At 49.1% G+C, this 27,995-nt stretch overlaps 1 protein-coding gene across 3 annotated transcripts; it reads left to right on the top strand.

Annotated features, from left to right (window-relative positions):
• The first annotated feature begins 1,104 nt into the window (after positions 1-1,104).
• On the top strand, positions 1,105-22,732 carry LOC121164715 (WD repeat and coiled coil containing). 3 transcript variants are annotated; one of them, XM_040992913.1, is made up of 4 exons: positions 1,105-1,128; positions 13,936-15,769; positions 19,879-19,990; positions 21,368-22,732. In XM_040992913.1, exons 2-4 carry the CDS (start codon positions 13,952-13,954, stop codon positions 21,559-21,561), a joined length of 2,124 nt encoding a protein of 707 aa, XP_040848847.1. In that variant the 5' UTR covers positions 1,105-1,128; positions 13,936-13,951; the 3' UTR covers positions 21,562-22,732. The 3 variants fall into 3 exon arrangements, with proteins under 3 accessions (XP_040848847.1, XP_040848844.1, XP_040848846.1); XM_040992910.1 differs by having other exon boundaries at positions 19,876-19,990; XM_040992912.1 differs by lacking the exon at positions 1,105-1,128 and having other exon boundaries at positions 13,933-15,769; positions 19,876-19,990.
• Positions 22,733-27,995: the final 5,263 nt, after the last annotated feature.

The following is a 27,995-nucleotide window of genomic DNA, read 5'->3' as shown; positions in this document are numbered from 1 at the left end:
GTCCCAAGGCCATCACAGATGGGAGCCAGGAACCTGCAACTCCACCTGGGGGCTTCTCCAGATGCATTTGCAGGGAGCAGCTGCACCACCACGCAGCCTTCCTCCACCTCACCCTCATCCGTATTTATTTAGAAGCTCTGGTCAGTCAACCTGGGGCCTGCAGGCTGGGGGAGGGGCGGTGGGGGAAGCCTGGCAATGAAATCAATCCCTTAGTTCCATTGCTGAGTGCCAAGGAACTCCTGGCGGAATCAGGAGGAGGCACGTGGCCTGGCGACAGTTCCCGATCGGCAGGAGCAGCGGGGCTTGACGTCCTCTGGTCACCTCTGACACAAACATGTTTTCTAGCTAAGACAGCACCCTGGGGATGGAGGTGGATCCCCAGGAACAAGGTGGAATCTACAGCTGGAGTGATGCGCGCTGCGGGCGCGAAGGCCTGGAAAACAATAAGTGAATTCCACCGGGAGCTCCTTCAGACCTCTTTGGAGGGGAGAACGCTGACTGTCAGGACGCCCTCACTCCGCTCCCACCCTCACCTGTCGCGTCCCGCAAATCAGGGAGGATTCCTGAGCACTTGTACCCGGAAGGAATGAGCCCCTGAGGAGTGCTTAACTCCATTTCCCAGCCTTCCCAGGGAAGCTGCCGCCAGGGTCAGGCACGACTGGGGCGCCCCCGAGGACAGGCCTACTAGTGGCTCCAGCTGAATCCACAAATAGGCCTCATGTGCAGAAAGTTATTTTTTCTGGAAATGTTGAATTAGAAGTTAAAGGATTTCCAGGAATGTCTTTATCCCTTCCCTCTTTGATCCCGCCCACTAAAGCAACAACAAAAAAAGAGTGGGGGAGAAACTCTATCCTGAACCCTTCTTGGACCAAGAATCCAAGATAAGTGGAGGAATGGGCCAGAAATTATGGCCGAACTACAGACGCGGTAGAATGTGGACTACAACTCCCAGAAACCCGTGTGGCAAACTCAGAATTTATTGGTCTGCGGACATACCCGCCCCCAGCGTGACACATTCAACAACCAATAGGCAGTGGGCGTTGCCTAGTTTACTAGCCGCCGCTCGCCTATCAGAAGACCGGAATCTAAGCTTCCGGTTGGTGCCCTGGGCGTCTGACCTGCGTTCGGGTAAGGGGAGGGAGGCAGGGCGCCGGGAGCAACTGCGTTTGCTCTGTGTGTGTGTGTGCCTCAGGGACTGAAGTGTTCTGTGTCTGAAGCTGCCGATCCCGGCGTCGGTGGGATGCTGGAGGCGGGCGGGGAAGGAGCGTCCGCGTGGGGACGCCGGAGGCCGCGGGCGCCGTCCGGAAGAGATTCTCGTGGCTGCGTTCGCTGCGGCTCAGGAATGGCGCTCCTGAGGAGGTTCCGCCACGTGAAGCCGGTGCTTTGTAAAGCGTGAGACCCGGCCCTAGCCTCACTCTGCAGCAGGAGCGAGCGGGCCGGGCTGGCCCGGTGCTGCAAGAGGGCGGGGTCCGTGAGTCATTGCACCGGCGAGAAAGTGGCTTCCGAACAGCGTGTGTGAAACCTGGACGTTGCATGGAAAATGCCGACCCGGGGCAGCAGTGCCCTCGTGGCTGCAGTGTCCCGGGAAGCCCTGGGCGTGGAGCCGCACGTGCAGCGGAGGTGCAGCCGGTCCTGTCGGCGATGGGCTGAGGCGGCTGCAGCCGGTTAGGCCTTTCTGCCCCTCACCTAGAGTTTCCTGAGAATTCCCTCTGATCCTCTTGTTGGAAGGAATTCGCCCAGGCCCTGTTTGATTTTGATTCACTTTATTTCATTATAGTTGCTTGGACTCAGCTAGTTTCCCTTTAATAGTACGATGGAAAACGCTGGACAAACCAAGAGGGTGCATTTAAAAACAAATCGTGAGGAATGGAGTTACAATTCTCGGTCAGTTTTTGTAAACCTTTCTCTTACAGGTTTTTTTTTAAAAGTTAGTGTAAAAACTTGATTCAGTTTAGACCTGCTAGAAATGTTCGACACACCCAGGCCCCTTGATGTCTCTTTAAAGATTAAAACCAGAATTAGCTGGTCATAGCTGAGCCCTAGGGCCCAGTTCTGACCCCTCACCTATCACAGTGTTTGTTTTAAAGGTCTATTTATGTTTATCCGGAAGGTGAAGGACAGACACAGCCAGGCTGGGAACTGGACCTGGCCTGGTTCAAAGCCAGGAGACCCAAGCGCTTGGCCATCTACTACTTTCCCAGGTGCGCTAGCTAGATTGCAAATGGACCAGTCAGGACTTAAACCTCTGCCCACATGGGATGTCAGTACCACAGGCAGAGGTTTCACCCCGGGTGCCACAGCACTGACCCCCTCACATTGTGGTTTTTTTCCTTCTCTAAAACATTCAGAGCTCCCAAGTTCAGAAAGTCTCATCCAGGATAGAGTGGCAACAGGCAGAATTAGCTTCAAGGAAATGTTTAAAAAAAAGATTTATTTGAAAGACAGAGATCTTCCATATATTGACTTTCTCTCCAAGTGCCCAGAGCAGCAAGAGCTGAGCCAATCTGAAGCCAGGAGCCCCTTTCAGGTCTCCTACATAGGTGCAGGGGCTCAAGCGCTTGAGCCATGTCCACTGCTCACTAATGCACGGAACTGGATTGAAAGTGGAGCAGCCAGGAAATGAACTGGTGCCCTTGTGGAATGCCAGCATCACAGGTGGTAGCTTTATGTGCTGCATGAGAACCAGGCAAATTAAATTGTGTGTGTGTGTGTTCATTTTATTTATTCTCAAATGCTGCACCAGCCAGGGCTGGGACAGGAGCCCAGAACTTACTCCAGGTTCCTCATGTGGGTGGCAAGGACCCAAGGACTTGAGCCTTCACCTGCTGCTTCCCCCAGGATGTGTTAGCAGGAAGGTAGAAGCAGAAACGGAGCCAAAATTGGAATGCAGGCGCTCCATGTGGAATGCCTGTATCCAGTGCCTGCTTTCAAATTGTAAATTTTTTTTCAAGATAGAGAGGAATTGTATAATTCCTGAAGGTCACCTGAAACTTTGGCCCTGGCTCCCTAAGCTACTTTGCTGCCTCATAGGAATTTATGTGAAGAGCATTTAAAACTATATTTATCAGTTCCCTTCCTCTAAAGCTTACTTATTTGAAAGAGAGAGGGGCATCTGTTTGCTGAGTTTGTTGCCCAAATGCCCACAAGAGCCTGGGCCAGACTGCAATTAGGAGCCTGTGCTCGGTCAGGGCTTCCCGCATGGATAGCGGTCTTGGGCCAAGTGCCTGAGCTGTGTCCTGGTGCTTTCATCAGTGCATTGGCAGGAAGCAAACTTGGAAGCAGAGCAGCTTGGGCTTGAACGGGCACTCCACCCTGGGCATCCCAAGTAGTGGCTTAACCTGCTACACCACGGTGCCTGCCCCTACACATCCTTACCTTTGAAACATGAACTGTGTTCTCCAGTTCAGCTTAGACATTTCCAGAAAATGCTTACCTATTCCAATTTCCAAAGGTGTCTTCCTTATGTTTTCTTCTAATATTTGCTGAATTTCAGGTCTTGTAGTTAAGTCTTTAATCCATTTTTTTACCTGATCAGATATAGGATTTTAGTTTCTTTCTCTTTTATTTTTAAATTTAAGATTTATTTATTTTTACTGGAAAAGCAAATCTACAGAGAGAAACAGAGAAAGATCTCCCATCTACTGCTTTACTCCCCAAGTAGCCACAACAGCCTGGTGCTGAGCCGATCCAAAGCCAGGAGCTTCTTCTGGGTGTCCCATATGGGTACAGGGTCTCAAGGCTTTGGGCCATCTTCTACTGCTTTCCCAGGCCACAAACAGGCAGCTGGATGGGAAGTGGAGCAGCCAGGACACAAACCAGCGCCCATATAGGGTCCTGGCACATGCTGGGTGAGGATTTAGCCACTGAGCGGTACTGCTGTGCCATGGGGATTTGGTTTCTTCTCCATGTGAATATCCCAATTTTGCTGCTTCATTGGTTGAGATGCTTGTTGCCTCCATGCATGTTAGCTCCTGTCGAAAACCAGTTGATGTTGATATGCAAGTTTACTTCTAGTCAGAAAGAGGGAAATGTAGCACCCACTGGCTCACCCACCAGTACCCACAGCAGCCAGAGCTGGGCCAAGCCAGAGCTAGGAGCCTGGATTCTAGATTGGGTCTCTCCCATGTGGACAAAAGGGATGCAGTTACTTGAGCTGTCTCCTGCTCCCTTCCAGGATCGGAGCTAGCAAGAAACATGGGGAGTAGAGGCAGGGCTGGAGCATGTGGATAGGGGGTGCACCACTGCACACACTGCCCCCAGATTTATCCTGGCCCAGTGATCTGTGTGCCTTTTTATATCAGTACTATCCGGTTTCAACTGCTATAGCTTTATGTGTGAAAAAGGTTTAAAATTATTCTTCAATGAGCAGTTTTAGAAAGATTTAGGGCAGACTCATAGTGAAGTCAAAGACCCCAAAGCAGCTCCTTTCTGTTCATTTTGTTTTGAGAGGCAGGTATACAGAGAGAAGGAGAGACAGATCTTTCATCCATTGATTAGTTCCCCAAATGATTGCAACGGCTGGAGCTAAGCCAGGAGCCTCTTCCATGTCTTCCATATGGGTGCAGTGGCCTAACAACGTGAACTTTGTCACTGCTTTCCAAGGCCATAATCAGGGATCAGAAATGGAGCAGGCAGGACTTGAACCAGTGTCCATACGTGATGCCAGCAGTGCAGGCAGAGGTTATAGCTACCATGCCATGACATTGGCCCCAAAGCTCATTTCTTCTTAATTAGATTGGAGCAAGTTTTTTATTTTCATTTTTATTGGAAAGTCAGATATACAGAAAGGAAGAGAGACAGAGAGAAGGATCTTCCATCCAATGATTCACTCCCCAAGTGGCCGCAACAGGTAGAGCTGAGCCAATCCGAAGCCAGGAGCCCAGAGCTGCTTCTGAGTCTCCCACAGAAGTGCAGGGTCCCAAGACTGACTGTGCTCAACTGCTTTCCCAGGCCACAAGCAGGGAGCTGGATGGGAAGTGGAGCTGCCGGGATTAGAACCGGCACCCATAAGGGATCCTGGGGCATTCAAGGCGAGGACTTGAGCTGCTAGACCATGCCGCCAGGCCCTATGACGTATTTTAAAGTCAGGTGTCGTAATGCCTCCTGCTTTGTTCTCTTTGCTTAAGGTTGTTTTGGCTCTTTGGGGTCTTTGTGCTTCTATAAAATTCCAGTCAAGAGCTTTCCAGTCTGAGTGGGAGGGGAGGGCTGTCTTTGGCATTTGATAGAATGTGCTGAATCTGAATAGCTTTGGGTAGGATGGACATTTTAGCAATGCCCTGAGAGGTGTACCTTTTTTTTTTTTTTAAGATTTATTTATTTTTATTGGAAAGTCAGATATACAGAGAGAAGAGACAAAGAGGAAGCTCTTCCATCCAATGGTTCACTCCCCAAGTGACCACAGTGGCTGGTGCTGTGCCGATGTGAAGCCGGGAGCCAGGAACTCCAGCTCTCCCACGCGAATGCAGGGTACCAAGGCTTTGGGTCATCTTCGACTGCTTTCCCAGGCCACAAGCAGGGAGCTGGATGGGAAGTGGGGACACCGGGATTAGAACTGGCGCTCATATGGGATCCCGGCACATTCAAGGCTAGGACTTTAGCTGCTAGGCCATTGCACCAGGCCCGAGGCATACCTTTTGAGAGGCATTTTTGATATACACTGTAGTGCGGCATCACCAGAGGTTTTTTTTAGTGGAACTGCAAAATGATGAGACTCTGCTTTCTTAGAAGCTGCTTTTGTGTGACAACACATGGTTCAGATGTGCGGGAAAGCAGTCACTCGTGCTGGAAGACCTCTTGCCTGTTGCACCCTAATTGAGTGGGAGAAGTGGCCAGAGAAGAATGCAAAGGAACAGATTTCTTCTTTTTTTAAGGTCGTAACAGATTACTAGGGTTTTAAGAAAAAAAAAAGTTTGTTATTGCTGGAGGTAAATCTATTAAAATCCACTCTCCTAAAAGCCTCCGTAAGCTGAGTGTCATATTTGTTTTCCCCTTATTCACAAATCCCTACGCTCTCCGAGTCGCATACTCCTTCAATGACATTAGACTGAATTACAGAGCCTAAAATATGTCAGATTTCCATTAGGAATTCTCTCTGCCCTGGAGAATGTGTCATGCATTATTTATCAATACAAGTCTTTCAGGAGTGCATAAGTGATATTCAGGGAAGATGTGTATCGTCTTCCGTTGGGATAAAGAGCTCGGTTTCCTTCGTTAGTCCCGGCTGGGGACTTACTCTCCATTTAGAAAACCACTGCAGAGCCTTTCAGTGTGACGTCCACAGGAGCACAGCAGGCCGCTCGGGGTAAAAGCCCCCAGAGCAAGGACGAAGCTCTCAGCTCCGAGCACATCACTGAAAAGCACACCACTAAGACAATGTGCAAAAGAAAGCATTTCTTTTTAATTGTGTGTGTATTCTAGAAAAATGGAGTAGTTTTAGGTCACTGAGAGTTTATTTTCATTTTCTTTGAAAGAGAGGTAGAGAAATCTGTTTTTAAAAAATAATTTAGTTTTATTGCAAAGTCATATATATATATACAGAGAGGAGGAAAGACAGAGAGGAAGATCCTCCATCCCATGGTTCACTTGCCAAATGGCTGCAATAGCTGGAGCTGAGCCGATCCAAAGCCAGGAGCCAGGAGCTTCTTCTGGGTCTCCCACACAGGTGCAAGGTTCCAAGGCTTTGGGCCATCCTCAACTGCTTTCCCAGGCCACAAGCAGGGAGCTGGATAGGAAGTGGAGCCAGGATTAGAACTTATGCCCATATGGGATCCCGGCGCTTGCACGGTGAGGACTTTCTCCACTAAGCTATCATGCCAGGCCCTTCCCAAATATTTTCAACACTTAGGACTGTGCCAGACCAAAACCAGGAGCCTGGTACTCAGTGTGGGTATCCCGTGTGGGTGGCAGGGACCCAAGTACTTGAGCCATCCGCTCCCTCTCAGGGTGTGTGGCAGCAGAAAGCAGGATCAGAAGTGGATGAGCTAGAGTTTGAACCAGGCAGCATGCTTGTGTGCGATGTGGACGCCCAAGCTGTGTCGTAGCTGATGTCCCAAACACCCACCCAGTTCCTTGGATTCACAGTTCTGTGTTCTCTCTTTGACACAAACCTGGAACTGAAAAATACCCACCAGTGTCAGTGGCATAGGTGGCTTGTTGAGAGCTGTTTTGGAGAAAAAGACTAGGATAGATTCCATTTGGAAAGTGAATAGGGGCCAGCACCATGGCTTAGTGAGTGAAGCCTCTGCCTGTAGCATCAACATCCCATTTGGGTATAGGTTCCAGTCCGGGCTGCTCCACTTCTCCACTTCAATCAAGCTCCTTGCTCTTGTGCCTGGGAAAGCAGTGGAAGATGGACCAAGTGTTTGGGCTCCTGCATCTATGTGGGAAACCCAGAAGAAGCTCCTGGCTTCAGAGCGGACCAGTTCTGACCATTATGACCATCTGGGGGAGTGAACCAGTAGATGGAAGATCCGTCTCTCTCTAACCCTGCCTAGCAAAAAAATATAAATAAATAATACAAGATTAGTTTCTTTCAGTTACAAAAGGGCTATTTGAATACATGTTTATGATTTAAAAAACCTTCTCCACAAAGTCCAGAAATGAGTCATGATGGTCCACCTTTGTCCTATCTCCCCACCTCAGTATGCGCTGTGAAGAGCATGACCTGACCTGTTTGCATCTTTCTATGACTATACACACACTTAGATGATGGAGCTTCAATAAGTTTGTGTAACATTATGTTTTCTTCTATTTTGTAAAGATTCATTTATATGTGAGGCAGAGTGCTGGTGGAACAAGAGACAGAGAAATCTACCCCATGGTTCCCTCTGCAGTTGGATGCAGTGGCCACAGTGGAGGCAGTCCAAAGGCAGAAGTCTTATCCAATCTCTCACCTGAGTGCCTGGGTCCAAGTACTAGGACCATCTTCTGGTGCCTTTCCAGGCCCTTAGGGAGCTGGATCAGAAGTGGAGCAGCTGGGACTCGAACTGGTGTCCATATAGGATCCCAGGGTTTCAGGCAGTGACCTAATCCGCTGCACTGCAGTAACAGCCCTTAATTCTATCTCTTATACATTTTTTGAAGCTGATAGTGTGTGAATATGGAATTAGATTTTAAAATATAAGTGGGCACATATTGCATGTTTTCTTGTGAGTTCACTGCTCTTTAAAAAGTTTCTTTTGAAGATTTATGTATTTATTTTAAAGAGCATCAGAGATGGAGGAAAACATGGAGGAAGAGACAGAGACCCACACAGACACAGCTTCCCTCTGCCAGTTCATTTCTCACATGACTGAAACAGCCAGGGCTGTGCCAGACGAGAGCCAGAAGCCAGTAACTTCAGCCAGGGCTCCCACATAGGTGGCATGGTGCCACCATCTACTGCCTTACTAGTAATATTAGTAGGAGGCTAGATTGGAAGCAGAGTAACCAGGATCAGAAACAGCATTCTTATATGTGATGCCAATGGCTCTGATATGGGTTAAGTAATGAGTTAACCTACTTGTATGCCACCCATGGTCTCCTAAGGTATTTTTTAAAGTACATTTTTAGAAATGTAATGGCCCGGTGTAGTGGCCTAGCAACTAAAGTCCTCACCTTGAACATGCTGGGATCACATATGGGCATAAGTTCTAATCCTGGCAGCCCCGTTTCCCATCCAGCTTCCCATCCAGCTCCCTGCTTGTGGCCTGGGAAAGCAGTTGAGGACGGCCCAAAGCCTTAGGACCCTGCCCCCTTGTGGGAGAGCTGGAGGAGGTTCCTGGCTCCTGGCTTTGGATCGGCTCAGCTCTGGCCATTGTGGCTGCTTGGGGAGTGAACCATCGGACGGATCTTCCTCTCTGTCTCTCCTCTTTATGGCTTTGCAATAAAAACAAATAAATCTTAAAAAAAATTTTAAACAGCCAGAGACAAAGATCTCCCATCTGTTGGTTCACTCTCCAGATGTCCAGAACATCTGAAGCTGAGTCAGCCCAAAGCCAGAAACTGCTCTTTGTTTAAATTTCCTGTGTTAATACCAAGGATACAACTGTTTTGTAAAGAGAAGACTTGCTTTATTTATACGCAAACAGAGATCTTCCATCCTCTGGTATATTATCTAAATGGGTGCAGCAGTAAGGGTTGAGCCAGTCCAAACCTAGATGCCAAGAATTCTCTCCTGGCCTCAGGTCTGTGGCAGAGGCCCAAGGAGGGCTCCGTCTTGGCCCATGGCGTACTGCTTTCCCAGGTGCTACTGCAGGGAGCTGTGTCAGAAGCAGAGCAGCCGGGACACTGACTGGTGCTTTAATATGGAATACCAGAGCAGCAAGAGAGCCAGCTGAACTCACTACTGCACATGAGCCTTAATGCCAGCACGGTAGACCAGCTGCTGAGCCATCGCCTGCGCCTCGAAGTGCAGACCTGGGACTGAACCCAAGCGCTCCCCTCCGGCCTGGGCCCAGTTCCTCCCCATGTTTGTATAACACTTCTCTTCCCCTTCGTTCTCTTTGTGGTGAATATGTCTGCACTGAAAATAATTTATCATGGTCACTGCATATCATTTTGGAGATTTTTCCACCTCGTGCCAGTTGGAGGTGACAGCTTGACTCTGCTTTTTTTTTTTTTTTTTTAGCTTCATCTTCACAGCTTTAAATAATGCCAAATTAGGACAGAAAAGATTCATGACCCAGCTTAAAGGTTAGTTTTAACTTTTTGTGCTTTATTGCTACAGAGCCTACCATGTCAAAGATTTTATGAAGATTAGAATTTCCATCAGTGTGATTTATATTTTCATTTAAATTTTCATTAGCCATCTGCTGGGTCGAAAAGAAGATAATGCTTTCTTTATGTTACATGGTGATTTTATCAGCTAATTCTCAAAAGCCAATTATCAAATTACAAATACAAAACATCTTGTTTTTATACTCAGGAAAGCTTTCATTAGTGTAACTTTTTTCCTAGACTTACCTACTTACTCTTTTTCTTTTTTGTTAATTTTTTTTGGGGAAGGCAGAGAGAAGCATACTCAGAGAGAAAGGTCTTCCATCTGCTGGTTCACTCCCCAAGTGGCTACAATGGCTGAAGCTGAGCCAATCTGAAGCCAGGAGCCTCCTCCAGGTCTCCTGTGCAGGTGCAGGATCCCAAGGCTTTGGGCCATCTTTTGCTGCTTTCCCAGGCCACAAGCAGGGAGCTGGATGGGAAGTGAAGCAGCGGGGACACAAACTGGTGCCCATAAGGGATCCTGGAGCATGCAAGGCAAGGATTTAACTACTAGGCTATCACACCAGGCCTCCTAATCTTTATCAGACAGTATATATCCAAATGTACCTGAGGCAATTTTAACTTTAACTTGAAGAATATTTATCATGTTTGTATCTTCTTAAAAAAATTTATTTTATTTTTGTTGGAAAGTCAGAACTACACAGAGGAGGAGAGATAGGAAAATTTTCCATCTGAAGATTCACTCCCCAAGTGGCAATGGCCAGAGCTAAGCTGATCTGAAGCCAGGAGTCCGGAGCCTCTTCTGAGTCTCCCACATGGGTGTAGGGTCCCAAGGTTTTGGGCCATCTTGATTGCTTTCCCAGGCCACAATCAGGGAACTGAATGGAAAGCAGGGTTGCCAGGATTAGAACCTATGCCCCTATGGGATCCTGGCACTTGCAAGGTGAGGACTATAGCTGCTAGGCTGCCACACTGGGCCCTATCATGTTTATATCTTGAAGTAAATATCCAAACATTACTGCTCAGCTAAGCAGTGTGCTTTATTCTCTGGATTCACCGTGCATGTCTTAGGTGTGTGTGAACACATGCAAGTTATCATGTGCGTGTTCAAGACATGAAAGGTAGTAATTCCAGATAATAAGCTGAGCTGTCACATGTGTGAGTCAGGGCGTCTCTTGTAGACCGAAGATTAACACTTCCTAGAAGAGTTGCTGTGTTTTTTTTGTTTTTGTAACTGGAAGGAAATACAGCAGGAGAGATGGGTAGGTACCACAGACAGACAGGGACTTGGGCGTTGGCCTCTGCCCCGTGCTCTCTAGCATAAAGTTCTGTGATGATGAAAGTGTTCTGTCCTGCACCATCTGTTATGGTAGCCACATACGGCTCCTGACCGCGTGCAGTGGGTCTAATGTGATCAAGAGCCGAGTTTACATAGAGCAGATGCTGTCAGCTGCTCCACTGAGCAGCATGTCTATAAACAGTATCAGCATCACGCTGAAGCTGATAAATGGTTTAGAAAGTGGACTAGAAGAGCAGGTGTTTCCCATCCAAGTACTAACCAGGCCCAACGCGCTTAGCTTAGATCAGACGAGAGTAGGCACGTTCAGAGTAGTATGGCTGTAGACAAGAGCAGGTGTTTGACCGAGTGGTTAAGATGGCCACATCCCACGGGACACCTGGCTCTGACTCCAGACTCCAGCCGATGTAGACCCCGTTACAACAGTGGTGGCTGAAGGAATTGGTTCCAGACACCCATGTGGGAGACCTGGACTGAGTTCCAAGTTCCTGGCTTTGACCCAGAAACTTTGGTGTTTGAGGAGTGAACAGCAGATGGGAGCTTTTCTGTTGGTCTCTCTGCCTCTCAGTAAGCAAGATAATTAAGCAAAGAGGAACTACAGGAAGACAGATTGTTTAGGGGGAGACTTGAGGTCATATATTTAAAGTAATGATGTTCTCTGATTCTGGATAGTGCTGGTCGGAATGACAAGGACTAAATTCAAGAGAGAATTCTAAAAATTTTGAGGGGTTAACTGAGGAGGCAGAAGGAGAAGGCTGACTGAGACTCAGCCTGGGAGAATGAAGGATGCTGATGTCATCTGAACAAACTGAAGAGTTACTGTTGAGAGAGAGCTTTTTTAAGTTTGAAGTGGACGTGGGCGGGGCTGATGTCAGCCGGAATGCAAAGCCTACCATGTACTTGAATGTCACCGTAGCTCAGCAGAGTAAACCAAGAGTGTGGACCTGAGAGTGACATGCATGAGAGGTGTCGGTGGGCACCAGGGAAGTGGGTAACCCCGAAAGGAAGAGAAAGGAAAAGTTGGTGAAGAGATTAGAGCAGATGTATACTGCTGACTTGAGGTTCCCGGGAGTGAATGCCATGTAACTTAAGGTTCATATGGTTTGTGATTCCTGAGTGAGAGCCAAGCCTCCTTCTCTGTGACAGAAGCCATGGTGGGAACATCCTCTCTGCTCCCCTCCTGGGAGCCACAGGCAGGTTTCCCTGATGCTGCCAAGTGAAGCTAGATTCTCAGCAACTGAAGTGTGCCTCAGGAATAGCAGCAATGGTTAGTTCTGCTGGTTTCCTAAGCCTGATTACCTGTTTTCCCCCCTAATTAGCAACAGCAGCAAAAAGTTATTTGAGAGACATAGTGAGAACCCCCATCTGCAGATTCACTCCCCAAATGCCAGTGGCCTGGACTGAGAGCCAGGACCACAATTCAGGTCTCCCCTGTAGGCAGCAAGAACCAGTCCCTTGAGTTATCACTGCTGCCTGCCAAGGGCTGTGTCCGCAGGAAGCTAGACGTCAAACCTTCCAACTCTGATGTGGGACACAGGTGTCTCAGCCAGCATCTTAAGTGCCAGGCCAAAGGCCTGTCCTGTGTTAACATTGTTAAGTGTACAGTTCCTTAATGTTAGATAGTCATAACATTGTATGGCCATCACCACCATTCACCTCCGTGTTCTTTGATTTGTTTTTGTCTAATAAAACAGTCTCGAGAGCCCAACATGATGGCCTAGAGACTAAATCCTCACCTTACATCTGCTGGGATCCAATATGGGCACTGGCTCATGTCCCAGCTGCTTCGCTTCGCTCCCAGCTCCCTGTTTGTGGCCTGGGAAAGCACTCGAGGATGACCCAAAGCCTTGGGATCCTGCACCCATGTAGAAGACCTAGAAGATGCTTCTGGCATCAGATCAGCTCAGCTCTAGCCATTGCAGCCACTTGGGAAGTGAGCCAATGGATAGATCTTCCTCCCTGTAAATCTGCCTTTCAAATAAAAATAAATAAACCTGGAAAAAAAAAGTCTATACCAGTGAAACGGAATCTTCATCTTCCCTCTCCTCCCTGCCATTTTACTTTCTTCCCAATTTTGATCAAGTTAGCCAAAATAATTTCTGTTGTACCCATGAGCTTAAAACCCAATTTTTTTTTTTAATTTCAAAGAAAAACCATGGCACATGCAAAGCACTTGATGTGTTTGTAGGTTCTTCAACAGCTTCAAACACCACTCACCAAATTGTTGATGGTGATGGTGTGGTTATCAAGACCTGACGACTTGGGAAGATGCGTGGGAGGGCTGGCATGAGGTGGTTTTCGTTTTATATATTTATATATCCTCTGGCTTGCTGACATTTCATTGAAATGAGCCTGTCATTTAGCAGTTCAAGTGCCTGGAGAGGAAACCTTGCTGCAAATGAAAAAGTTCATGGAAATTGCCTCTAACCTACTTTATATTATTGTGAAGGTGGCTGCAAAAACCAATGCAGGGAATATCAAGATGTTCTGAAAGTTATTAGGTACTGCTTAAAACATTTTTTATTTATTTGATAGGTAGAGCAGCAGGGCAAGACAGAGAGGAAGGGAGAGCTCTTCCAGCCCCTGATTCACTCCTACAGTGGCTGTAGAGGCCGAGGCTCAGGTCTAACCTGAGAGCCAGGAAAACCCACATCCTCCCTGTGGCTGGCAGTTGAGCCACACTAGCGGGCAGCTGGATGCAGGAGCTGGAGCCAGGAATTGAACCCTGGCACTCCAGGATGGGATGTGGGCACCCTAACTGCTAGGCCAAACGCTTGCCCCCATAATCTTTTGATTTGAAATTATCCACCTGCTATATTATTCCCCCGTGCCTATATTAATCGGTGAAGGGTCGCAAGACTGTTGTCTTATAAAACGTCCAATGTTCTGGAATTGTCTGATGGTGTTTTTAATGATGTAACTTTTCTTCTTGATCCTTTCAGATGAACTTGACTGGAAATGCAGAAGTTGGGAAAAGGGAAGCTGCTGCGGAGTGGACTGAACGCTCTCCATCAAGCAGTGCACCCTGTCCACGGCCTTGTCTGGACTGATGGGAGTCAGGTGTTCCTTACTGACTTACGGCTTCATGATGGAGAGGTGAAGTGTGGAGCCTCCAAAGTCATTGTGCGATTTGAGTATGTCTGTGGACTCTCCTGGGCCCCGCAAGGGGCAGCTGGTGGGCCCGGTCTGCTGGCAGTCCAGCACAGGAAGCATGTCACTGTGTGGCAGGTGAGACCCAACGTGCCGCAGGTGAGCGAACAGCTGATGTTGTCGGTGTGTGAGATTCGGGACTCGCTCCCTGTTCTGCCCCAGGGCTGTGTGTGGCACCCTGAATTCACTGTCCTCGCTGTGCTGACTGCCCAGGAAGTCTCGGTTTTCCCTAACATTGAGTATGACAGTTCCCGGGAAAGAGTCAACTTCAGTCCCTGGGGCCGTGTCCACTGTGCATGTTGGACCCAGGATGGCCAGAGGCTGGTGGTGGCAGTGGGCAGCAGCCTGCACGCGTTTGTCTGGGATGGTTCTCGGCAGACTCTCCTGCGGTGCTCCCCAGTCTTCCAGCTGGATAGCGCTGTCCGGTGCATCACGGCCACTGTGCACACGCAGGTTGCTGTAGCGACCGAGCTTCCGCTAGAGAAGATCTGCAGCTTCAACGCATCTGACACCTTGGACGTCCCACCCATCGGGGAAAGCACCAGCCTGCATACGTTGCCAGTCGCCAGTGAGGTGTCTTGTGTGGAGAAGGGGGCACCTGCTTCTGAAATTGGTCATGAAACCTCAGCACCCCCCATCTCCTCAGATCCTCTCGATCTCACTCACGTCCGTTTTGGCTGGTCCGAGTCTGAGGGGAGTTCTCTGATCTATCTAAGAAAAAACGACTCCTTGATGGGACCCGGCCAGGATTCTTCACATATGCTCCTTGTGGATTTTGAGAAAAGAGCGATCGTGACGAGAAGGGTCAGTATTCCAGGCATTCTGGTTCCTGATCAGGTAGCGTTTCATCCCCACTCACAGGTGGTGGCTGTGGCTTCCAACACCTGCAGGACGATCTTGATCCACTCCTTTATCTCAGCTGCCACGCCCATCATCCAACAGATTCAGCTGGACAGCAGCGAAAGGCCAAAAGGCCTTTGTTTCCTGACGGAGAAGTTGTTGCTGATCTTGGTAGGGAAGCAGGATTCCTCTGACATGGCCTTTCTTCCTTCCTCGGAATCCGAGCACTACGTCATGCACTTGAGCATCAGAGAAGTCACGGGCGAGGCGTCTCCGGGGACCTTGAGTGAAGGCCAGAGTGCCTGCTTTCCCTTCGGTGCTCTGTTAGAGAAAACCCCTATAGAAACGTCAGCGCAAAGTCTCCCCCGCGATTTTTGTCGCCAAAATGGAGGGCTCTTGTTGGCAACCAACAGTAGAGATCAGAGTCAAGGGCCCAGAAGAGCCCTTATTAAAGAGTTCCCAAGCCCTGCCTCCAGTGCCGGGGATGGTTCCATGGGCCTGGACACCCTGCCGAGGCCCTCCTGGGCCTGGACCACATTGCCGCAGCCTAGTGGAGACCCGGAGCACACCAGCACACCAGAAGCTGCTAACCTGCATCTAAGAACGAACTTGGAGCAGGAGAAGGGAAAGCGGCAGGTGTGGGAGGAACTGGCAACGCTGTCACAGAGGCTGATGGAAGTACAGCGCGGTCTGTCTGAACTCACGGAGCTGATGCAAGGCGGGAAGACGCGGCCCACCGTGTACCCTCCCTCCCAGAACCCTCCTTTCGTCCACATCCTTCACCAGGTGGGCCCTGCCAGGCACGGCCTGAGGCTACTGCAGCCAGTGCCTACTGTGGGAAGCATTCAGGGGGGCCTTCAAGAAGTCTGTGGAAAAATAGAATTATAAGATGTGTCTATTTTTGTACAGCAAATTTCCAGATCTATGCAATTTTTCTGTCCTGCACATTTTCCACAGATTTTGAGGATCCCTCCTGTATCCTGTGGAGTTCTCCCTTGTAGAACAGAGGACTCTCCATTTTTTTGCTGCAGCTACATAATACTCTTTTCTCCCCCTAATTACCAAAATAATATGTATTCAGTGACAAAGAAGTTTAGCCAGCACAGGAGTGTTTAGTGTCGAAAGTAAAGAAATCCTATAGAATCCAACCTGTAGAGAGAACCATCGGTACAGTTAGATATCCTTATTTTTCCTGTGCTTTCACTAAATTTTTGTTTCAATTTAAAAGGTGGGTGGCAGCAAGGTGCGTCCTTGGCTGGTCACTGCTGCCTCCCAGCGTCAGAGCCGGATGCAGAGCCCAGGGACTCCAATCGGGGACCCAGGCATTTGTTGTTTTGTTCTTTTAAAGATTTATTTATTTTACAGGCAGAGTTACTGAGAGTGAGAGAGGTCAATCTTCTACCCATTGGCTCACTTCCTGAATGGGCACAAGGGTTGGGACGAAGCCCAGAAGCAGGAGTATTGCCCAGCTCTCCTGCGTGGGTGGAGGAGACCAAGCCTTGAGCTGTTTCCTCAAGTGCATTTGCAAGGAGCTGGATCCAGAGTAGAAGCCAGAACCTCCCGTGCTTGTGTGGGATGGTGGCGTCACAGAGCTGATCTGATGTGGAACAATGAGCCAGGAGCTTCTTCTGGGTCTCCCATTTGAGTGTAGCGTCTCAAGGGCCATCTCCTGTTGCATTCCTGGGCCACAAGCAGGAAGCTGGATGGCAAGTGGAGCAGCTAGAACACAAACCGGCACCCATGTGGGCTCCTGACACTTGAAGGTGGAGGATTAACTAGTTGAACCACCACATCAGCCCAATTAGTAGACATTCTTAAAGCAGTTCATCTTGCCATAGAGAGTATAATCTATCTTTGAAATCATGTTTTAACCACAAAGTTGTGTAACTCGTCAGACCTTCTTAAATGCTTAGATGAAGATATTGTTCCAAATAATATATAATTAGAAACAACATTTTAAAAATATATTTATTTTTATTTATTTATTTGAAAAGCAGATGAGGGTGGAGAAGTCTTTTTTAAAAAAGATTCATTCATTTTTATTGCAAAGTCAGATATATAGAGAGGAAGAGAGACAGAAATATCTTCTGTCCGATGATTCACTTCCCAAGTGACCGCAGTGGCCAGTGCTGTGCCAATGCGAAGCCAGGAGCCAGGGGCTCTTCTGGGTCTCCCTCATGAGTGCAGGGTTCCAAGGCTTTTGGGCCATCCTCAACTGCTTTCCCAGGCCACAAATAGGGAGCTAGATGGGAAGTGGAGCTGCCAGGATTAGAACTGGCACCCATATGGGATCCCGACACATTCAAGGCTAGGACTTTAGCTGCTAGGCCATGGCACCGAGCCTAGGGGAGAAATCTTTAATTCTCTGGTTCATTCCTCAGTGCCCATAAAGGCCACGGTTGAGCTGGGTGGAAGTCAGGAACCAGTGACTCCAGGAGGGTCTTGCGTGTGGGTGTGAGCCTGCCTCATGAGGTGTCTGTTAGCAGTCAGCTAGAATTAGGAGCCAAGTCAGGGACTCGAACCCAGGCACTTCAGTTTGGAATGTGGACTTACCAAGTGCTGTGTTACCTACCCCAGACGCAGTCGTTTCTATTCTGTTATGGGAGTCTGTTCTAAGAGTGTACCTTTGCGGGGCCAGCGCCGTGGTGTAGCAGAAAAGCTGCTGCTGTGGTCATTCCTGGTGTTGGGCCGATCCCTGGGCCAAGGGGAAAGCAGAAGGGAAAGGCAGGAGGAACTGTCAGTGTTGTGTTGTGTTGCGCTCTTCCCTTCAGTGTGTTAAATAGCCCTACCAGAGCTCCTTATTGAAAACCCCAAGTTGGGCCCAGCGCAATGGCTCAGTGGCTAAATCCTCCCCTTGCACTCCCTGGGATCTCATATGGGCAGCATTTCATGTCCCAGCTGCTTCACTTCCCATCCAGCTCCCTGCTTGTGGCCTGAGAAGGCAGTGGAGGATGGCCCCAAAGCCTTGGGACCCTGCACCTGCATGGGAGACCCAGAAGGAGCTCCTGGTTCCTGGCTTCGGGTCGGCTCAGCCACAGCCATTGCAGCCACTTGGAGAGTGAACCAACAGATCGAAGATCTTTCTGTGTCTCCTCTCTGTAAATCTGCCTTTCCAATATAAAGAAATAAATATTGTAGATTGTGCTACTGCACATATAGGATTACAGAGCCCCTTCTCATATGCAGATTTCATTTCTGTTGGGTATATTCCTAGGAGCGGGATAGCTGGGTCACATGGCAGGTTTATTTGCAATTCTCCAAGCACTCTCTGTACTGGTTTCCATAGTCTTTGTACTAGCCTACACTCCCACCAGCAGTGAAGGAGGGTGCCTTTCTCCCCACATCCATGCCAGCAGGTGTTGTTAGTTGAGTTCTGAATGTAGGCCAGTCTCACTGGAGTTAGGTGGTACCTCAGTGTGGTTTTCATTTGTATCTCTCTAATGGCTAGGGAGCCTGAGCATCTTTTCATATGTCTGTTAGCCATTTGAATCTGTTCTTTTGAAAAATGTCTGTTCATTTCCTTTGTCCATTGTTTCACAGTTTTTTTTAACTGTCCCTGGGTTTCTGAAACTCTATAAATCTTGAAAATTAGTTCACTATCACTTGTGTAGTATGCAAAATTTTTCTCCCATTCTGTTGGTATCTTCTTCACTTTGTTTCCTTTGCTGTACAGAAGCTTTTTAGTCTGATGTAGTCCCTTTTGTTTATTTTGGCTTTGATTGCCTTTGGTGTCTTTTCCAAGAAGTCTTTCCTCATTCCTATTTCTTGGCGAATGCTTCCTATGTTTTCCTTTAATAGTTTGATGGTTACTGGGTGCAGGTTTAGGTCCTTGACCATTTAGAGATGATTTTTATATAATGTGACAGGTGCGGGTCTTGCTTCTTAATTCTGCAAGCTGCTACCCAGTTGTCCCAACAGCATTTGTTGAATAAACCAGACATGGAAACAATCCAGATGCCCATCCAAAGAGGAGTGGTTAAACAGACTGTGCTACATCTTCTCAATGGAATATTACTCAGCCGTTAAAAAGAGTGAAATTATACCATTTGCACTAGATGGTCCCAACTAGAGACCATATGCTCAGTGAAATAAGTCAGTCCCAAAAGGACAAATATCATATGTTCTCTATAATATAAGGAAACCATCGTGCAAGTTGTAAGTTCAATAACCCTTTCCATTACTGTTTTTGCTGCATCCCATGTGTTTTGATGGTTTTGTTTTATTTTCATTCCTTGCAAATACTTTTTTTTTTCTCTTGTCAAATTCATTGCTGGTTCATTAATCACATGGTGACATCATTTTACCCAAGAGGCTTTTGTGTTTTCTTTTTGTCACCCATGCGTTGGTTATTCATTGGGGTGTTTTTACAACTCCATGGTGCTGTAGTGTTTTCTTCTTTTGTTTTAACTTCATACCTGTTATTGCCCTTATTTATGGCTTCTCATTTAAGGGAATGTATAGTGTTGGAGTAATAGAGACTACCATGTGCAGATGTGAAGGTACAATACAGTATACACCCCTACTTCCAAGCCAAAGATGGACTGCCAACGGAACTGTTGGACATATCTAAACAATGGGGTGCTAGACTTTCTGACATTATCTGTACCAGCAGTGTCGGGGCACACTTAAATAACAGAGTGACAGAATTATGACCCCTTATGAAGGACTATACTATTGTAACAATATGGAGAAAATCAGTTGGGTATGAATTTAGGCAGGAGGAATCCCAGACTCTATGGAATTGCACCATAAAATTCAAAGTTCAAAAAGATAAATAAACTAAGTCTAGTTGATAGTGGTGATAGGTCAGTAGTTCCCACAGACCTGTTCACTTGCCGTTGACCGTTCTGCTCTGTGTCCATCTGCTTCACTACTGGCCTGTTTCTTCCTAGCAGCCCTGCGGAGCAGGTCCCGTGGGCAGAAGAGCGATGCTGCTGTGTGGTGGCAAGCTGCGGCTCAGCGCGCTCCAGCAGGCCTTTGGCCTTGTGGCGGTCGAGATGCTGCACGGTAGGTTCGCTTCAGAAGCCAAACCTCCCTCTTCCCTCCCCCCTCGGTGTTGTAACTTCAGAAATAAGGACAATGCAAGGTTCGAGCTGTTCCATGATGTACTGGGTAGCAAGTGCTACCTGCTGTAGACCAAAGCCTGTTATAGGAGCCAGACAGCATGGGAGATGTGGGTGCTGCCTTTAGCATCCTGCAGATTCTCTGGGAAAATTACACATGACTAGAAAGGTGGCACCAGGCCACCGGTAGCTGCAAGGACATCACACACTCACAGGTGCCTGTTGTGCTCAACATACAGATCCCAGTGGTGTTGCAGACTTCTTAGACAAGTGGCCGTCCTGACGTGGAGCCGACAGGGACTGAGGGGCTCTCCTCATGGCAGGGCCGAGTTGTGACCCCTGACGTGACGTGGAGCAAGATTGTTTTCATAGGCCATGTTCTCTTACCTGTGGGCAACTTAAGTGAGCAAAAAACTCCATTTATAACTATTTTTGATGGATGCACTTACGAAGTAGCTATCATCTTTTCTTTCCTTCTAAAATTTGAGAACGAGCAGTATGGCTAGCTTCCAGGTAACTCCCCAGATGCGCACCCTAGCTCTAAACCTTGGGTGGGAGCCAGGAGCGTGCCCTCCATGCAGAACACCCAGGGTGGCAGGAGCCCAGTGCTGAACTCCCACCTCGTTCCCCTGCCTCCCAATCCACGCCTTGGCAGGGAGCTGGAGTCTGGAGCGGCGCCGATGCAGGCTGCAGGCAACGCTCCAGACCTCCAGCCACTCTGCCAAACATGCCTTTTCCTGCCCTTTATTTTTAAATTTATTTTAATTTTTTTACATTTTGGTGATTTTTTTTCACCATTACGAATAATACCAAGGAGAACTTTGTATATATTTTATGTGTCTGTGTGTGTATTTTTTTCAAAGATTTATTGGCAGAGTTACAGAGAATCTTGTTGACTGATTCACTCCCCAGATGATCGCAATGGGAAGCCAGGCTGATCTGAAACCAGGATTCAGGAGCCTCCTCTGGGTCTCCCACATGGATGCAGGGTCCCAAGGACTTGGGCCATGCTCCATTGCCTTTTCAGGCCACAAGCAGGGAGCTGGATGGGAAGCAGAGATTCTGGGACACAAACTGGCACTCATATGGGATGTTTATGCCTTCAGGCAAAGGATTGTCTGGTTGAGCCATCGTGCCAGCCCCAGGAGTGTAGATTTTCAGAAGTGAAGTCACCAGGTCAAGAAGGGAGATTCGTGAGATGAGCCAACCACAGTGGGAGACACCCTGTCACCTGCTGCCTGCAACACTTCAAAAGCCCCGTTTATAGAACGTTTATAGAACAAGGTAGACTGATGGCGTACGTGCTTTCTTGGCTTTGCAGACTCCCACTGGGTCCTCCTCACTGCTGACAGCGAGGGCTTTATTCCACTGACCTTCACCGCCTCCCAGGAGGTAGTCGTGAGGGACGGCTCCCTACCTGGGTCCCGTGGCGTCAAGGACTCCAAGCACGCCGATCCTGCTGGAACCTCCAAAGCCCTCGTTTCCCAGAGTTCAGCCCCCACAGAACTGCTCTAACCTCGAGGCCAGAGCAGCAGCAGAGCCTGGCAGGTGGCACCACTCCAAGCTTGCTCTGTTTTCCAGTGAGGACTCTGCCTGTCACACAGGTGAGGTGCCTGCCGCAGTGGGCCTGCCACTTCTCCATCTTGTGCCTGGACCAGGGCCCACTGCAGGTCACGGGTCTGAATGTGCCAGCTGGCTCAAAAAGGGCATGTTTTGGAGCTCACGTCCCCTGTGCTTTTGTCTAGGGGCAGGATTCCCAGAACACACCAGAATCCTGGTACAAGATGGGTTATATGTTAGGTTTCTCTGGGGCTTTGCGTCCCGCCACATCCCTGCTGTAAGGAAGCTGTCTCGGGAGCACTTCGGAGATCCCACGGATTCATTCTAGATCCGTCACCAGGCTTCAAGAGGGCGAGGAACACTCAGAAAAGCCTGTGTTGCAGCCTCTGCTTGGTAAGCCCTCATGGCAGCAGTCAGCAGAGCTGGTACCAACCTGGCTGGTCTCTGTCCCCGGGGCTGCCTGACACGGTCAGTGCTGACGCAGGCCAGCCCTCCTGGGACTTAAGCCTGACCCTTGTGCTTCCTTAAGAAACTGAGCAGAGGGCGTTGGGAATGTCGACAAATCTAAGGTGGTTTTTAAAAAAGTGCCAGGCGAGGTTACCTACCCACTATGAGGCAGCCTAAGAACTAGAGCCCGTCTGCTTCCGCCAGGCATGCTGCTGCTCACTGCTCTCTGGCCCCAGTCTGCACGTGAATTGGCTTAGGCACCAAAGGCCCATTAGCACGTCTGCACTTCCCCCTCCTCCATTACAATTACCTGGAGAGAACACATCATGTGCCCCGGGGAACTTGTGTCTGTGTGCGGTTAGGAAGAAAGTGGCAGCTGGGCCAGGCAAGTGTGGTCCCATTTTGCGGTTTCAGTGCATTAGGCGGCTGCCTGCCGGGCTAATGGGAGCCAACGCCCCTGGGCTGGGGAGTGTAGCTGGGGACCCTCTGAGGCCTGGCTCCATCTGGGCAGCAGGTGGCTGGGATGTGATGCTGTTACAGCAGAGCTGAAGAAGGAAGCCGGGGTGCTCTTGCGGGGTCAGGGTGGGTGCCTTGATGGGTGTTTCCTGGCCCCCATTTCTCAGGTCTTACTCTAATCATGAATTCTCAATAAAAGCACAGGCAGCGGTGATGGCTCTTCTGAATGCTTTCACAGCATCTGCGTTGTGTTTATTGTTGATACCGAGAAATGGGGTTTTCTTTTTTAAAGATTTTTTTTTAATTGGAAAGGCAGATATACAGAGAGAAGAAGATTTTAAAAAAAGGTCTTCTGTCTACTGGTTTACTCCCCAAGTGGCTTCAGTAGCTGGAGCTGAGCCAATCCAAAGCCAGGAACCAGGCAGGAGCTTCTCCTGAGTCTCCCACACAGATGCAGGGTCCTAATGCCTTAGACCGTCCTCCACTGCTTTCCCAGGCCACAGACAGGGAGCTGGGAGGGAACTGCTGCAACTGGGACACAAACTGGTGTCCATAGGGGATACTGGCACATGCAAGGTGAAAAAGTAGCAAGTTGTGCTATCATGCCAAGCTGGGAAAAGGGTTTTTTAAATGTTTATTTTCATCTATCTCTTAAGGCAGAGAGAGAGAAAGAAAGAGATCTCTCATCTGCTGGTTCATTCTGCAAATACCCACAATAAGCAGAGCTGGGCCAGACAGAAACCAGGAGCCCACACTCTCTGGCTCTCCTACAAGAGGAGCAGGCCCTGAACGCTTGAGCCATCATCTGCCGCCTCCCAGGCTGGTTATCGAGTAGCTGAAGTGGAACCAGAGTGGCTGGACTCGAATGGGCTAGAAGGTGTGGGTGTCCCAGGAGGCGCCTTGATCCCCTCGCTGCAATGCCTGCACCTGAAGACAGGTTTGTGATTTCACATGTGTCCGTGATAGCTCTGTATTTTCTCTCCTGAGCAGCAGCAGTCCAAAATTGTTGCTTTCTACCAAGTATGAGTCCAGGACAAATCTCATGGGGAAGCTGTGTCCCTGGTCTCTGCTGTTCCTTTAGTCGTTGGAGCAATAGAAAATCCAGTGATACTAAAGCTAAGGCTGGGGGGCTACCTGGCAGGAATCACAGTGCCTGTCAGTGAGCGTTGGAACAGGGGATGGGCAATGTTGGGGTGGGCCATGGCACTAATTAGCACGAGAACTGAATCTGGGGGCAGATTTTGTGGGAGATGTGTGGGTCCACACTGTGGATCTGCAATTTCCACTGGTTTGCTTGGGAGCTGGGAATGGTGACCAGCTGACAAAGGCATGACCATGGAACCCCCTCTGACACTCATGGGTACTAGGGTTGGGTACAGGCTGGGCTGGGCCAGGCTTCAGCACCCACAGGCACACCCAGGAATAGGGTGTGAGGTGGGCAGGGCCACAACATCCACTGCTCATGCATATGCCCGGTGAGGACCTAGCAGCCACTGGCACATGTGAGTTCTGTGTCTAAGGGTGGACCTTGTTGTGGAACTTGGGAAGCTCCCCTGGTGGGCCGTAGCTGGTGAGCATGTAATTCAGGCCTGGGTATTGATTAAACCAGGCAGAATAGCTCCACTTGTTGGCAAGTGTGTAGGTTGGTTCTGAAGTGGGGACCAGGCAGGACTAGGCCAACCTTCGCTCACTGGCAAGTGCAGGAGTCAGGGTAGAATGCGGGGCATGCCAGGTGAGGCTGTCACACCTCCCAGTTTGTTTGAGTTGGGGATGGGAGCAGATTGGGCAGGGCCAGACTGTAGCATTCGCAAGTAAGAGTTGGTACTGAGGGTGGGCCGAGTCAGGTCAGGCTGCCGCATCTGATGGCAAATCAAGTTGGAATGGCCTGTGCTGAGCTTGGTCAAAATAACCACTGGCAAGCTCAAGAACTGGGGCTAAGAACAGGTCTGGTTAGGGAGCTAAAGGGATGTCCCAGCTAGGTTCTCACTGGTAAGCATGGAAGCTAGAGTAGTGGCAGTGGTCTGGACTGAACATGCCTGCAGTCTCCCTCAGTTTGGGTGTCGACAAGGTCTGGAGCATGCCAAACTGGGCTTGACTCCAGCAGCCACTGGTGCTTGTGAAAGCAAAAGTGGATGTAGAATGGGCTAGGCTAAGTTTTGGCTCCCACTGAACCATATGAGAGCTGTGTCAGGGTGTGGGCCAGTTGTGGCTGAGCTGTAACACCCAACAGTAAGAACTGACTTGGGGGCCCAGCATGGTAGCCCAGAGGCTAAAGTCCTTGCCTTGAACGCACCGGCATCCCATCTGGGTGCTGGTTTTAATCCCAGCAACTCGACTTCTCATCCAGCTCCTTGCCTGTGGCCTGGGAAAGCAGTCAAGGATAGCCAAAAACCTTGAGACCTTGCACCTACATGGGAGACCTGGAAGAGGCTCCTGGCTTTGGATTAGCTCAGCTCCGGCTGTTGCAGCCACTTGGGGAGTGAATCAGCAGACAGAAGATCTTCTCTGTCTCTCCTTCTCTCTGTATATCTGACTTTCCAATGAAAATAAATAAATCTAGGTTTGGTAGCCTAGTGGTTAAAGTCCTCACCCTACATGCACCGGGATCTCATATGGGCACTGGTTTGTATCCCAGTAGCCCTGCTTCCCATCCAGCTCCCTGCTTGTGGCCTGGGAAAGCAGTAGAGGATGGTCCAAAGTCTCGGGAGACCCAGAAGAAGCTCCTGGCTTCAGACTGACTCAGTTCCACCCACTGTGGCCACTTGGGGAATGAACCAGCAGACGGAAGATATTTCTGTAAATCTGGCGAAAGTTGAACCCAGGCACTCAATACGGGGATGTGAATGTCCCAAGCTTCACTACCCACACCAACAGTTTGAATGATTTCACTTTGCTTTATGAAATGAACCTCAAAATTTAATCTGAGCTTCCCAAACAGGTGGAAGGTCTCAATTATTCGAGCTCTTATCTCCTGCCTTCCAGGGTGCATATTAACACGGAGGTGGATTACAAGCTAAATAGCTGGAATTTGAACCAGAAAACAAGACATGGGTGTCCCAAGTGTCAACTACTGTATCAAATGCTTGCCCCAAAGAGCATTTTAATACATTCTAATCAAAGGGAAAACCTGACATGATAAAAGCAGATGCAGTTCAGAGCACAGTAAGCTGCCTCCTGAGACACCTGCGTCCTACATCAAGGTGCCAAGGCTCAGGTCGCCTCGGCTTCCCTTGCAGCTTCCAGGGAGGCAGCAGTACTTGGGTCTTTGATCCCCATACGGAAGATCTCCCACCTCTGGGGTTCACGAACCCAACACCCACTTAGTGTGCCGGTCCTGGGACCTGGGTCAAGAGACCCAAGCCCCGCCAGATTCCCCACCCCGGGGTTCACAAAACCAACCCCCACCTAGCAGGTGGGCCCCAGGATCTGGGCCAGGTGACCCACACCCCACCAGTTCCCCTGTCCCCCAGGGCTCGGGAATCTATCCCTTATCACATGTTGGGAGCCCTTCAGGCTCCCTGGCCAGCACCTTCCTCAATCCTGTGTCCTGAGCTCTCCCTCGGAAGCAGCTGCTTTCTTGATTGTTGTGCTCATTTTGTCATTCCTTTCTTTTTCTTTGTAAAGAGGCATTTCACTGTGTGTATGTGTGTGCACACTAAACAACACAATGTTTTTGTGCTTGTTTTCAGAGTTAATGCAAATAGTGCTGCCACAGTGCCCTGTGGCTTGCTTTTGTTCACTCTGTCATTCCTAAGATTCATTCCTGTTATTTACATGTTGTTGCTTTCAAGGTCTGTGTGTGTTCTTTCCTGGAGAGGCAGCCACAGACACAGCTCCCATCGGATGCTCATTCTCCAGATGTCAGCACAGCTGGGCGGCGCCAGGCCAAAGCTGGCAGCCTGGAACCCCATGCTGGTCTTGCATGGGATGGCAGTGACCCAACTGCTTGAGCCATCTCTTGCTGCCTCCCAGGGTTTGTACTAGCAGGACTGAAGCCAGAGGTCAGGCTCTATCTGAGGCACTCCAGCATGAATTAGCTTTTTTGCTTGTTTGGTTATTTCAAGGGGGCTGCTGGTTGATTGTTCAAATGGACTCAATGGCCAGAGCTACAGAATGCCAAACTAGAACCCTGGACTCCTAGACATGTGGCAGGGGCCCAAGGACTTGGACCATCTTCCGCTGTTCTCCCAGGCATGTTAGCAGGGAGCTGGATGGGAAGTGGGGCAGCAGGATGCCAGTGTCGCAGGTGGCAGCTTGTCCCTCTGTGCCAATGCCAACACCAGTCCCAGAATCACTGTTGGGGAATGTATACTATATCCACTTTCTGCCATGGACATTTGTTTTGCTTATTGGTTTTATTTTTGAAATTACAAACATCAGTTCTTTGAATATCTTAAATATCTTCTGATAGGGTCTTTTACTTAAAAATGAAATTGCTGGGGTGGTGGTAGTGATGACATGGTATCGCAAGTTAATTCTCTGCCTGTGGTGCCAGCATCTGATGTGAACATTGATTCAAGTCTCACCTATTCCACTTCTTTTTTTTAAATTTATTTTTATTGGAAAGGTAGATAAACAGAGAGGAAGATTCTCCATCTGATGGTTCACTCTCCAAGCGGCTGCAATGGCCGGAGCTGAGAAAATCCGAAGCCAGGAGCCAGGAGCTCTTCTGGGTCTCCCATCCAGATGCAGGGTCCCAAGGCTTTGGCTGTCCTCAACTGCCTTCCCAGGCCATAGGTATGGAGCTGGATGGGAAGTGGGGCCGCCGGAATACGAACTGGTACCCATATGGGATCCCGGCACATTCAAGGCGAGGATTTTAACCATTATGCCTTTGCTCCGGGCCCTACTTCTTTAATTTTTTAAAAAATTTATTTTAATTACAAAGTCAGATATAAAGAGAGGAGGAGAGATAGAGAGGAAGTGGAGCTGCCGGGATTAGAACCGGCGACCATATGGGATCCCGGTGGTGCATTCAAGGCGAGGCCCTTAACCACTAGGCCACTCCGCCAGGCCCATACTTCTTTAATTAAAAAAAAAAAAAAGATTTATGGGGCCCGGCGCGGTGGCGCAAGTGGTTAAGGTTCTTGTCTTGCACGCCCGGGATCCCATATGGGCGCCAGTTCTAATCCCGGCAGCCCTGCTTCCCATCCAGCTCCCCGCCTGTGGCCTGGGAAAGCAGTTGAGGATGGCCAAAGCTTTGAAGATTTGTGCATTTTTATTAGAAAGGCAAACTTCCAGAGAGATAAGGAAAGACACAGAGAGATCTTCCATCTGCTGGTTCCCTCCCCAAATGGTCACAATGTCCAGAGACATACTAGTGCAAGACCAAGAGCCAGGAACTTCTCCCAGATCTCCCACATTGGCACAGGATCCCAAATTTTGGGCCATCCTCTGGTGCTCTTTCATGTCATAAGCAGAGAGCTGGATTGGAGTGGAGCAACCAGGATTCAAACTGACATCCATATTGGATGCTGATGCTACAG

This window comes from Ochotona curzoniae, unplaced genomic scaffold (assembly GCF_017591425.1).
Source record: "Ochotona curzoniae isolate NIBS_2020 unplaced genomic scaffold, NIBS_Ocur_1.0 contig_883, whole genome shotgun sequence".
Lineage (NCBI taxonomy): Eukaryota > Metazoa > Chordata > Mammalia > Lagomorpha > Ochotonidae > Ochotona > Ochotona curzoniae.
This window is presented reverse-complemented; position numbering and strand designations above follow the sequence as displayed.